Source organism: Rhinolophus ferrumequinum, chromosome 6 (genome assembly GCF_004115265.2).
Source record: "Rhinolophus ferrumequinum isolate MPI-CBG mRhiFer1 chromosome 6, mRhiFer1_v1.p, whole genome shotgun sequence".
In the NCBI taxonomy this organism is placed as follows: domain Eukaryota; kingdom Metazoa; phylum Chordata; class Mammalia; order Chiroptera; family Rhinolophidae; genus Rhinolophus; species Rhinolophus ferrumequinum.
In genome coordinates this window covers 10859092-10873141 of record NC_046289.1, presented here as the reverse complement: position 1 = coordinate 10873141, position 14050 = coordinate 10859092, and the positions used below count along the sequence as shown (strand labels likewise).

At 40.6% G+C, this 14050-nt stretch overlaps 1 protein-coding gene across 2 annotated transcripts in view; it reads right to left on the bottom strand.

Moving 5' to 3' along the window:
* PPP4R3A (protein phosphatase 4 regulatory subunit 3A) overlaps positions 1 to 13738 on the bottom strand; it is a 37649-nt gene extending 23911 nt beyond the window's left edge. The window contains exons 1-2 of one of the 2 annotated variants that reach the window (XM_033107786.1): positions 12776 to 13738; positions 1777 to 1832 (exon numbers count right to left, since the gene is read on the bottom strand). In XM_033107786.1, coding sequence (XP_032963677.1) covers positions 1777 to 1832; positions 12776 to 12917 — 198 coding nt within the window. In that variant the 5' untranslated portion in view covers positions 12918 to 13738. The remainder of the gene's footprint in view (positions 1 to 1776; positions 1833 to 12775) is intronic. The other variant, XM_033107784.1, reaches the window with a different exon arrangement.
* Positions 13739 to 14050: the final 312 nt, after the last annotated feature.

Below are 14050 nucleotides of genomic sequence, written 5' to 3'. Positions count from 1 at the left end.
TTAGGAGTTACTATCAGTTTTCCTATGTACTATCTATGTGACCTCAAGCAAGTCACAGACTTTAGGCCATTACCTAATGTTCAAAGCCAATTTCTTTCTAGTAGTTTTTCAGTGTTAATGATAAAGCAAAACACTTTAAATTTATAAATACATGCATATGTTTATAAAAGAATACATATGACTAATGGTAAAATTCTTTATTTTAAATTATTTCATCTCTGCACCTTCAGGGTAATGAGGGGACCGATACTGATTTCATTGCTTTGTAGAGCATTCAGTACGTGTGTACATGTGTGCTCTGAATATATACCACTTGATGACGAGGTGTGATCAAACAGTATGATGAATGTTTTAAAAAAAAAAAATTTATTACAGTTAAAGACACATTGCCATTAATCCCCTTTAAAATACTCCCCCTCGCTTCGAACACAATTTTCCCATCATTCCTGCTACTTTCTGAAGTAGTTCTGGAAGTCGTCTTTCGTGAGTGTCTTTAGTTGCTCTGTCGTGGCTGCCTTGATGTCCTGAATCATTTTGACTTTGGGGAAGAACCAGAAGTCACATGGTGCTAGATCCAGTGAATAAGGTGGATGAGGACACACTGTAATGTTTTTGACAGAAACTGCTGTACCAGAAGTGATGTGTGACATGGAGCATTGTCATGATGGAAGAAGGTGTACGGCACACTTTAAAACACAATTTCTCTCAACCGTAGCTCATACCCCACTGACTGCACCAAACATGTTGAAACTTGTCACAGTTACTAAGGTTGGACGTGCCACTTCCCGTATTGAAGATCCCTGCCTTTCTGTTGGATGGCACTCAGCAGCAGCATTCATTATATTTTATCATCACAACAGAAAGTCTCCGTGTCACATATAGCTTCTGGTACAGCAATTTCTGTCAAATAAAAACACTACAGAGTGTCCTCATCCACCTTATTCACCAGATCTGGCACCATGCGACTTCTGGCTCTTCCCCAAAGTCAAAATGACCATGAAAGGTAAACATTTTGAATCTCTTCAGGACATTGAGGCAGCCACAACAGCGCAACTAAAGACACTATGAAAGAGGATTTCCAGAACTGCTTCAGAGAGTGGCAAGAACGATGGGTAAGTGTGTTTGAAGTGAGGGAATATTTTGAGGAGGATCAATGGCAATGTGTCTTCTACTGTAATTTTTTTTTTCATTTAAACATTCACTGTATTGTTTTCACACCTCGTAGGTACTAAGTGAGAGAAAGATTTACTTTCAGGTATCTCTTGTATATCAGATGGGTGTAAGAAACAGTATACTCAAATCGAAAGATCTCTTAAAAACTGTAACGTCATTACAAGGTCCTTTTCAGGCTAAGAAATCAGAATCTGGTCCTCACTGAGTTGCTACAAAGGGATATGAATATTTCTTCTGCACTAACAATTGCAACAGCAAAGGAAGGCATTTCTAGTCTTAAGTTGTGTCAGTAGCTGATTACAACAGTGGCCACTTTTTTTACTTTAGGTAGAAACAAGAAAACTTGTTTAAGTTTTAATTTTTGAGAACTAAGGCTCAGTTGCTAGACTATCTGGAACATAAACTTAGCTTACATCAAGTTTTATTTAAAATTATTGCTTTATATACTAGAGAGACTGGTAGAAATCACATTTTAGAATTAGACTGGCAAAGCATGTAACCTGTTTTGAATTTTGCATTGTAAGCAATCAAGTGGTAAATTTTCATTTAATCACCAAACTGCGAGGATGATATGTAAGATAAAACACATCTTCCAATTTTTACCTGTTGTTTCTGGTATGCAGTGTTAGGATTTATTTTGGACTCTAAAAGTAGAGAGCCTAGGAAACAGAAAAAGAAGACGTTCCATTATATAATTGCAAAGCAGCAAAATTATATATTCCCTTATATACACATATATTTGATTTTCAGAACATGTGATACACATATGAGTACAACTTCAGTTAAGGAAATATTTTTTAAAAATACAAGCTTAAGTATAATAATTTATAAACTAAAAAAGGCTTGCTTTGTACGTTTACTTTTTATTTATTTTATTTATTTATTTTTTAACTTATTTATTTTAAGTGTGTTTTTCCAGGACCCATCAGCTCCAAGTCAAGTAGCTGTTTCAATCTAGTTGTGGAGGGCGCAGCTCCCAGTGGCCCAGGGATCGAACCAGCAGCCTTGTTGTTAAGAGCACCGCGCTCTAACCAACTGAGCCATCCGACCGCCCAGTACCTGTTTACTTTTAGGAAGAAAAATCATCTGAATAGTGAGTACTAGAAATCCAACAACTTATGGGCGGCACAGGGTAGTGAAACGACACAGCATGAAGCCAGATAATCGGGGTTTAAATCTCTGATACACAGTATTACTTAGAAAAACACTCTAAAAATGCAAGGAAGCACTATAATAGAATCCGATCTCTCTCTCAAGACTGGAAATAAGAATTCATTTGCAAAAGTTTGAAAACATCAAGGATATGATCCATACATAGCTCAAGTACATCTCCAAATTATGCTTCACTTTCAGAAAGATTCGTATTTCTGTTTCTTAATATAGGAATTACACTTCTCCATCTTCAAATACTCAATTTATTTCTCAAAGTAAGTTACGGTACACATTTCTGCCCCCAATCCTGGCAGTATAGTAACACTAATGAGATTTAGAAAACAAGTGCTGCTTTGTGACAAAGAGCAAAATTTAAGACTAACCTTACATCTCTTCCCTCTTCAACAAGTTCCAGTTTATCCCCCAATATATTAATCTAAAGACAGATTCTGACCCAAAATGCTTAAGCAGAAGCCTTCTCTGCATCTGTCTCTCATCCAAAGCTTTCATTTCTTCTCATGTAACACATTTTGCTTTCCCATTCCAAATACTGGTTAGACAGTTGAGAAAAGGCTACTTTTAACATTTCCAGATTTTATCAGCTTGCTTTTATGTTAAAATTTGGTTACTACTTTTATGATACTGTCCCATATTAGTGACTCACTGAGCATTTACTACTGTGAGCTGATAACAGTGCTCATATTGAATATGGTAAAAAAAACCAGCATTTACCAAGCTGCGATGACTTAATTTCCACACACCCTATGCACAGGAACAGTTTCCACCTCACTCTAATCCTCCCACTGTGTCTAGCACTGCTTAACCCAACATCTTTCTCTTTTCCTTTCTGTATTTAAGGTAACTAAACAGTCTCCATATTCTTCCCAGCTGTACCCTCAACACCCCATTTATTTAGGTCCTTTTTACTATTCTTGGCTGAGGTTCAGACAAATATTCTCACATTCTAGAGGAAATACTGTCTGACCTTCTTCCTCTTTTTCTAACTTTTGTCAGAATAATCAAAAATTTCCAGTGCCCCTTCAATTTTTTATATGCACAATTATTGGTTTGGTAATTATTAAGAACTGTCATAGTGATACATTCATAACAAGAAAAGCAGCAAGCAAATGAACTCAATGTCTAGAGTCCCTTAAAAGTATTAAAAGTCTCCAATTCTTTTTGTAAATATTCTTTCATTGTTTTAACTACCAGAACAAAAATTGTATTCTATTATTTCCCAACGAAATCAGAGCATGTCAGGTACATTATGGATTAAACTTACTTTTTAAAGATGAGTCATGGCATATATATACAATTACATGGCTTCTATGAGAAAATACATTCCAAAAACCTTCTTTGAAATATATAATGTCCTCAAAAACAATCTCTCTCGAAAACTATATAAGACAACAGAGTGAAGGAAGCAACTGAATTACTTTATGACATATTTCAGAAGATGCACAATGTCTAGTGACATTGAACCAAACTGAGTAAGCAATGCCTCTTTAAAAGTTAAACTGCACAAAAGCACAACCTACCCAAAAGAAAAAAATTGGATATCACTGATAAATGACATGAGCGAAAATTAAAAACTTCTGTGCTATAAATATCAAGAAATGTGAAAAGATAACCTACAGAATGGGAGAAATTATTTGGAAATCATGTATCTTATAAGGGACTGGTATCTAGAACTCTTACAACTCAATAATAAAGACAATCCAATTTAAAAATGGGCAATGGATCTGAATACCTTTCTCCAAAGAAGATATACAAAATTGACACCAAACATGAAAAGATGCTCAACAGCGCTAGTCATTAGGGAAATACAAATCATGAATAAGATACCATTTCACACCAGCCAGGAGGCCTACAATCAACGACAGACACACGTGTTGACAATCATTTGGAGAAACTGGAGCCCTCACACATTTTGCTTATACAGGGGACGTCCGTATTAAAAAGGCATCTTTAGAAACAGTCTGGCAGTTCCTCAAAAAATTAGTTACCAACAATTCCACTCCTAGGTATACACTCAAGAGAAATGAAAATTAATGTCCACACAATACACGTACACGTACACTCACGGCAGCGTTATAACAGCAAGAAAGTAGAAACTAGGGTTTCCAGGCGGGAATTCCCGCCCGTTCTCAGGAATTGTTTTCGCTTTCCCGTTCCTGAATCCTGAGATATAAACTGTTTTCTGTTCTCCACGATGAATCGTTTCCACAAAGTGACGGCCGATACTACCAACCACCTGGGTTCAAGGAACCGATTTTCCCAATTTCCCAACCAACTTTCATTGAGATTTGGGACCGGAAAAGCAGAAAAAAATTCCTGAGAACGGGCGGGAATTCCCGCCTGGAAATCCTAGTTTCTACTTTCTTGCTGTTATGAATAATGCTGCCGTGAGCATACGTGTACATGTATTTGTGTGGACATTAATTTTCATTTCATTTCATTTCTCCGGGAATTCCCTCCTGGAAACCCTAGTAGAAACAATCCAAATGTCCAAAATGAAGGAATGGATAAATGAAATACTGTTCAGCTATAGAAAGAAATGAAGCTGATACATGCTGTAACACGGATGAACCTTGAAAGCACTGTAAGTGAAAGAAGACAATTCACACAAGACCACATACTGTATGACTGCATTTATGTAAAATGTTCAGGATACGCAAACTTAGAGAAAGGTCTGAGATCAGTGGTTGTTTAGAGCTGCCAAGAGGGGGGGAGTGAATGGGTAGTGACTGCGAATGAGTTCGGTACTTCTTTGAGAGAGGGCAAAATGTTCTAAAATTAGATTTAATGATGGTTGCATACCCTTGTGAATATACTAAAAAACATTAATTATACACTTTGGGTGAATCATATGACATGTGAATGCTGTTGTAAAAAGTTAAAGTGTACATAAACACTCATAAAAGGCATACCATTTAGCAATGTTAATGAATGAACCAAACGTGAATAAAACATACGTGAACCTTACAAACATGAATGAAAGACGCCTCAGACTAAAGTATATACAATATAATTCCATTTATATAAAGTTCAAAAAGTGGCAAAAACTTATCTATGGTGTCAGGAGTTAGGTTGTGGTTTTATAGTGTTAGCAGTTGGGGAGCGGAGAGGAGACATGAAACAGGCTTCCAGAGTGACGGTTATGTTTTCTTCATCTGTGCGCTTTGTGACAATTCATCAAGCTGAATAGTTATGATTTGTGTATCTTTTTGATGTACATATTATACTTCAAAGTTTTTTTAAGTTTAAGAGAAGGGATAAACAACACATGGCACAGGGGGTTGGAGTTCTTTCAAGATGTGCTTTCAAGAAAGCACTGATTTGGCAGCTGCTAAAACAAAACAAAAAACTGGCAGTGGTATAACTATTATATTATTGTTTAAGTACCAGTTCCTTTTGCACTTGCTTCAAAACTCTGTCAGTAGTGGTACAGGTTCAGGGTAATTACAAAGGAAAAATCAGAGTTGCCAGTCTGAAGCGTTCCCTCCCAAAGCCCTGGCTAAAACAAGAATAAGCACATACTGGTGCTGGCAAGTTGATCCTTTTTTTTCTGGGTCGCTAAGATGTTAGAGGTAAATATCTTTCCTGAAACCCATTCCAGCGACAGACCATGGCTTGGCCTAAGATACACTTTAGAAGTCCAGCTCTAGTTCCCAAATACCATGTTCCCTAAGCAGCAGAGGCTGTAGAGGCTGGAACATGTCAAACAGCCTTTTCCTTTGGGGGCTGAGTAAGATAATAATAAAAAGACCTATTTCTAGTCCATCTATTAGGTTCCTCACCCCCATCTCATTTCTATCAGACCAAGTTATGAGCACTTCTCCAATCAACTGAAAAAGACCCAGCTGAGTATTACTATGCATTAATACAATCCTTCCCCGTAACAAATGTACTTGTATCCGTCTCTATAGCCACAGTACTGGGAACAGTAGTTCCATCCTAGTGATAAATGGGTATGGATATGGATGGATGCAGAGTTCAACTGTAGGTGACAGGCATACATCATGGTAGCAGACACAACGGGAGAAATGAGGAAGATGATCCTTAGTAGGAGACCTTAACCATCAAGGGAGGTAGAAAAGGTTCTCAGTACGGAGTACACGTGCTTTTGATAAGCAGTAGGTCCAGTGTATCTTAACAATAACTGAAGCACATACGGAAGACAGACCCCACCCCAACTTATTTGAGAATCACATTCATCCTCTCCAGTAAAATAGATGCCCTTATCCCCAAGAGGAATTCACACTCACCCTCCCAGTGACACTTCCTTCTCACACATGAGAAAGACACTGTCACACAGACCAAAGAAAGACAACTCTACACAGCAAACTCCAATATCAAGACTTGAGAAAGGCCTTCCCACTTCCAACCTGAACGATTGGGAAGGAAATATGGAGACACAAAGTAAAGTCAAGAGTGATCAAACTAAGGGAGATGCATCAGTACATGTAATTAAGTTTGTCGTTGCAGAATCTATCATTCATTCAGACAGCTAGCAAAATCAACCATCCTCAGGTGAACTAAAGAGTACTTCTGACAGCAAATACTTGTCAGAGCCAATTCCAGAGAAGTTCTGATATTAATAGGTCTCCAAGTCCACCTTTGCACATAAATTCTTCAAAAAAATGAGGATCCTTCATTCTCATTTACTATTACTAAGACTGAAAATCAGCAGCCCCTTGTTGGAGGGCCATTTACCTTTATCTACCAAGCTTTTAAACACATACTACGTACTCTTTAGTCCAACAATTCTTCTTCTAGGGAATTATCTTACATCCTCACATAGGTGCCAAGTATATGAATAAAAACATTAAAAAAAAAGACATCACTGGCAGTGTTTGTAATGGTAAAAAACCAGAAACAATCTCTATGCTAGCTGTTCTCAGACTGTGGGGACCTCAAGGGGTCTGGAAAATCAAAACTATTTTCATATTACTAAGAGGGTATTTGCATTCCAGCCACAGACCACTTATTTTTCTCTGTGTCCATCCATACTGTGATGTGGCAACAGACTGAATGCAGATGAAACTCCTTTAAAAACAAATTAAGCCAAGCATTAAAGAGATTTGTCAAAATGTAAAGTGACACTCTTCTCACTAAATTTCTTTTAGAAAAGCTTTTCAAAGTCTCAGTTTTAATTTCTAATATGGTAAATATCAATTGATACAATCCACATAAACAAAAGCTTTTAGGAATCCTCCATTTTAAGAGTATAACGGTATATCCTGAGGAAAAAAGTTAGAGAAATACTAGTCTCTGCCACCAACAGTGTACCATGTGAAATAAATATATAGTGGAATACAACACTACTTTTAGATGAGATAGATCTGTGTATCCTGACACAAATAGATGCCCCAAATATACTGACAAAAAGAGGTCTATACACGCAGGAAACGGGGAACAATAGTATAGGAGAGGAAATGCCACTCAGAATATCACCAAGACAACTGCAGATAAAAACTGTCAAACACTGACAGCAAGAAAAAGTAACAATAGGACAATTATGAGTATAAATAATTAGGTCATTAAAAATGTTCACTCCCTGCTTCATGACATCTTGGTTCCTCCTGTAAAATGAAATGTGCGAGTTTTTCTGGTATCGTGTTGCCAACCCCCAATACACCCCATCAAAACAAAACAAACACCTCCGGGGTTGTTTTGGTTGTTGGTAGTGCAGACTAAAATATCATTTGAAAAGAGTTTAAATCAGCCTGGATTTAAACCAGCCAGCAGACAGCTTGTTTGATTCCTAATCTAACAAACATTCATACACTGAATTCATGCAAATATTTTTAAATGGAAAGATTTTACATCTTAGAAAAATCTAGATTTCTGGTCGGGTGCAGGAAAAGACCCCAAAACTAAACTATTCAATCAAAGAATGAATACACCAAGACTTACGGTCAGAAAAAATAACACCTCATAAGGTTGCTTTGAGTATTAACTCAGTATTTAAAGTGCCTATTCCAGTATCTAGTACATAACCAGGACTCAATACTTGTTTTTTAGTGCATGAACAGAATTTCATTTCACTGGCATCACTGTACTGTTAAATAGTAGAAAAATTATTGGTAACGATGATCCAGAAATATATAACAAATGAAAGACTACCCAACACAGGTTCATTATACCACTTAAGAAAAATATGCTAGCGTACATTTAGGAAACATTCCATGAAAATTGCTGAGATTTTTAATCTTCTGGTACAGTTTTATTTAGTTGGAAAATTTACTTGTTTAGAAGATACCATCTCCTTTCACTGGAGAAATGAAATATTATAGTTTCTGTAACTGTAAAATGAGGAAATATTAAAATGAGGATATTTTTAATATCAACCAACCAATCTGATTCAGGTAGTATGGGAATATCTGGTTTGGGGTTAAGGCCTCAGCTTAGATTTGGATAAATACTTAAGGATTTCAGAATGAACAGCTCCTGCTCTGTCACTCCTGCATAAGCAGTTCAACTTCTGGGCTTCTCCAGTATATTGTTATCAACGCTCAAAGCTAAGGTCAGGATACTGTGCTTCATTAGTAGGAAGAAAACACCATCAAAAATGAGTTAATGGAAGTCCAAAAATCTCATCTGGATAGGAGACTTGTATATGCTTTAAACCTATAGCAGGTCTGTGTTCCAAGTCCCGCTCTCCTGATTTCTGTGGTCCAGATTACATATAACATTTAAAAACTGAAACAAAAGTTTAGAAAACATAATAGCATTACATGAAAAGGTTCCACACCTGTCAAGCCTTCTCTACACGTGAGCCCCATCACCGACACCCAAAGCAGTTGATGGCCCTCAAACTTGCAGTTATCACATGCAACAGCTGGTAACTAAGGGTTTGGTTATCCCTAAGCCTATTAATTTTCTACAAAGTAGGTTACACAAGGAAAAAAAGTGTTTAAATCAACTTTTCAAATGAAATATTTCTCCCAGTACTAATACTGAGCTCTTCTTGGTAGTAACATGTGGAATGCTTCTCGTATGCAAGAGTCTTACTAACTGATAGGTAAGAATAGCAATTTAGGGAAAAAAAATGCTGTTTTGTTTCTTTCTCTCACCACGGCAGCCAAAACAAAACAAAAAAGTTTTTCCCACCAAAAGTGTTCTGACTTCCTTTTCTAATCATCGTAGAGGCAGATGTACCTACAACCAGGTTCTATCAAGAAGCAGAAGCATAGGATTCCAGTTTTTACCATTAGCTAGCAGTGCTACCTTGAACAGAACATTTCCCCATGTCTCATTTTCTTCATGCCTCAAATAAAAATGAGAATTTACCCTTTTTAACTATGAAATAGTCAAGTCAGATAATACATAAAACTATTCTGAAATGTACAGAAATACTTTATAAAACTTAAGGTAAAAACCAAAAAAATAAGAACATTATTCTTTCTTGATGCTTGGCAGGTAATCCAGAGTAAAGAGCATGGATATGATTTCATGTTCCAAGACATCCTTAAGTGTGTGGAGAAATCCCAATTTTATTATCAATTCTAAAATTGCCAGGTGGAGATGGTAAAAACCATAATGGAGAAGAGTAGAATGATTTGAATGTGAAATGAGACAGCATGTAAGGGATGACAGACATTACCCTCACTTCAGCCAAGTTAACAGGTACAGCAAAAGCTGAAAGAGCAATACTGAAAAAACAACACTAAGTGATCTTTATTGGAAGATGGAACTTTGCAGGTATATAGCTACAAAAAACCCCTGAGAAATGAGGTAACCTATCTTTATGGAAGTCCTCCTACAACATATTTTGCCAGTAGGAACCCACTGAATAAGGATGCAATCCAGAAAATGGGCTCAGTAGCTTGGTGGGACATCTATCTCCTCCAAGGCAAGGTGGGCTACAACTTTGCCAGGCCACTCAGCTTTAGGGGAAGGAGCATACTTACCAGACAGATGTGCCTGTTAACAGGGGGGCCACAAGTACTTCCATTCAGAAATTGCACTCCTGATTTTGATCCAGAAGTACAAGTATATACTTATACTTTCAGATAAGTATATAAGCTCCTCTAAAGATAAATGATGCATTTTATAGAAAATCAGAAACACTTTCTATTTTGCTTGTCACAATAAAAAGAAAATTCTCAATTACCCTATAATGGAGAATTGGGAAAAGCACACAATGGATAACCCAAACTAGCAGTCAGTACAAAAACTCCCATGTGTGGCTTGGAAATAAACTATAATTTTAAACATCTTTAAGCTAAAAATTGTTTTCATTTTCTTTGAGATAAACCTTGAGTCTAAGTATAAAGCAGCAAATGCAAGCTGACAGCAATATGGCAATTTAAAACACACTGTAAACAGTTAATGATAATAAATAATTGGTAATACTAGTTTCAAGCTATTAGTTAATCAAACCCAGTTTGAAAGCTAATCTTGCTTCTTAACCAAGCTGTGTTATTTAGCCTTTCTGAGCCCCAGTTTCCTATCTGTAAAATATGGTTAATAATAGTTCCTACACCAGAGGATACAAGTAAAGAGTCTCTGGCACATAGTAGGCACTCAGTAAATTTTGATTATTCTTTCCTGTTAAAAAAATGTCAAACTAAAGATCATTTCACAAGTATTCTAGAATTTTCTAAGCGCACTCTTTGGATTTAGTTCTCCATACAACTTAAGTTTAACAAGGGCACATCAGTTAATTTATTTCATCTCTTTCCCTATTAGATAAAAATTAAATCTATTTTGTTTCAACCATTCAATTTGCTTTACTGCAGGACCCCAAACCTTCCCAAGGGAAGGAAGGAGATTAGCGGCTATTTCTAAAGTGGTAAAAATAAAAATGGGGAGAAAAAACCAGATTCCTATATTATTGTATTAGAAGAGTATGATTTCCTATGATAGTATGACATTGAGACATAATGCTTAAAAATACTTTTAAAAACTTTGTATAAGTCCAATTAAACACATAATGTGAAGTAAAATTATACACCTTATTTCAAATTATGAGATTTCTAAGAAGTGATCTCAAATCTACACATGCTTTCATCTCAAAAGAAGTCAACTGAACATACAAAGCCCGTACCTTCCAATTCACTGTTAAGTTTCCCAAGCATCCAAAGATGTACAGGGTATAGTTCTGACAGTCATGTACAAAGAGCACACTAACAAACTTGTATTTTAAGAGGCAAATAAACCTCAGAAAAATATACTCGACGTATTCAAAACCCTTTAAATGCCTCTAAAAGGAAACAATTTTCCTCCAGTTTTAAGTCATTTTGGCAGCCATATTAGGATAACCTGTGGGCCATCGACTCCCAATTACCACTTCTCAATTCAAACTGAAAATCATGTCCCTGAAGTCTTCAGTTACACAACGATGAGTCTTGTTTGTTTTTCATGCAATTGCAGTTCTGGCTTGAGGTGAGTCCTATTAAAATTTGAAATGGGTTCGTAATAATTCAGATACAGAGCAACCACAATCATAATAAACTGAAATAGTTTGCTACTAATGTAACAAGACTATAGATTAATGTAACAAGACAGGTTTTCAACTTGAGAAGAAACAACTTGAAAATAGTGTTACCTGACGTGAACATGCCACGGAGGGAAGGAGCAATCCCTAAAAAGAGTTACGTCTTTAAAAATGTGAAACGCTTATTTCCAAACAACTTGGTCTTTGAACCTGGAGGGCTGTTTCCAAATATGCGAAGCATAGGCGCTAGGGCAGATTGACACGGATTTAAAGCGCTCTGCAAACTTTTCCCCACCTGTTAACTGAACCAAATTATGGATATACATTTAAGCAGTCAATAAAGCTCGCATAAAACGATTCCAAACTTGAAAGTCGTTTCCACAGTTAAACTGCACAGAAGATTCTACAACAAAAAGACAACACTGGGGAACACAAATCTATCTTCTTACGGCAAAGAAGCATTTTCTCGGCCGAGTGTAGTTGCCAGAACCACGCACCAGGGTTGCCAACCTGCAACAGGATCGGCAAGATGTAACAGTTTTGTTTGTTTGTTTGTTTTTCAAGTAAAGCACAGGGAAATGTTCTCCCAAGAGTGAAACAGCTAAGAACTTTCTTAGCTCCGAGGAAAGTTTCATGCCTGCTTTCCAGATGGGTGGCCTAGGGAGGCAGATCGGATTAATCAGTGCCTTTTCTCAAGGTCACTCTAGTGCAAAAGAACAGCCCCGTGCGGGCTCCCGATCCCAGGTCTCCGACCCCTCCACATTCTCAGGCAACAGCCCAGACGTGCCTGGCTCCACTCGTGCTCGCAAGTGCCACCAGGCACTCGGAGAAAAAAACGTTTCGAACGCTCTCGGTGAAGACTGGGGTACCCGTGGCCCGCCCACCACCGAGGCGGTAGCCGCCCCCTCCGTCCACGGACGGAGAGGGACACTGGCCCCAAGAACCAGGGCCGTGGCCGAGGGCCGTGGGGGAGGCGAGGGTCCCGCGGAGCAGGGATTCACCTACCATCGCTCTCCGCCCTGACAAGCAGGGACATGCCCTTCAGCCGCTCCACGTAACCGGACGACACATGCCCGGTGCCACGGTCGTCCCACTGCCGGTCCTCGTTAAGCGTGTAAACCTTCACCCGCCGCCGGGTGTCGGTCATCGTGCCGCCCAGGAGCCGGGGCAAAGGCCCCGCCGGAGTCGCCCAGGAAGGGGGTCCGGGGGAGGCGGGAGCCGAGGCGGGAGGACGCCCGCAAGCGCAGGGGTCCCCGGCTTCACTGCCGTCGCTGGCCGCCGCGGGGCCGCGCTGCCGCCCGCATGGCCCGCTGCCGGGCCCGAGCTCTGGACCCCCGCCTTTCCTCGCCTCTGGTGCCTCGGCGCTATTGTCCAGGCCCGGCGAGCCCGGCCGCCCCGAGTGGGGCGCGCAGCGCTTAGCAGCCTCTCGTCCCGCCGCGGTAGGTACTCGGGGCGCCGGTCACTGCCCTGCTCCCGCCTCCGCCATGATCTCCGCGAAGCCGCTTCCCGCGCCGCCGCCGCCTCCTCAGGCCGCCGCCGCCATGTTTTCCTTCCTTATACCTGGCCCTGCCACCGTAGCCGGTGGCTCCACTCCGCTTCCCTGCTTCAAATGTCCGACGCCGACGGGCGCCTGCTCCTGCCGCAGCTGCTACCACTGCGCGGGAGACTCCAAGAGCCCCCAGGCGCCGAGCGCTCGTGGCTGCGGGCAGTCCCTTTCCTTTGCCGCTGCCGCCGCCTCTTCCGTCTTCCTCACAGAGCCAAAGCCGCCGCCATCTTGGTTCGCCCCTCAATAGCGGCGCGCGGGGCCACCCAGGCAGCAGCTGCAGGGGCGGCCCGTTGGTCCCACCATTTAAAGAGACAGGAGCGAGGCCGGGAGCCTCAATGCATCGAAAGCCTCAGACGGAGGCGGTTGGCGGGCGCCGAGTTGCCAAGGTGGCGGGAGCGCCGGGTGCGAAGGAGGCGGAACGCTGGTCGCACCGGTGACGGCCCGGGGCTCCCTCGCGCTCCCTGCACGCACTGTCGTGCGGGCGCTGGGCGGTGTGTGCGTCCGTCGCACCCTGTGTTCGTCATCAGCTCAGCTTGGGGATTCGGAAGGGGCGTGGAGCCGGCCTGTGGCCGCCTGTGCCGGCCTGCTCCTTACCCGCCGCGCGCTTAGTGTCTTGGGCTCTGAGTCTGCCCGCCGACTCCCCGCGTGGCTCGCTGTGCAGCCCCCGGGCCACTTCGGCCTGGGGCCCTCCAGCTGCGCTCCCGACACCCGCTTCCCGACTGTGCTTTCCGGGC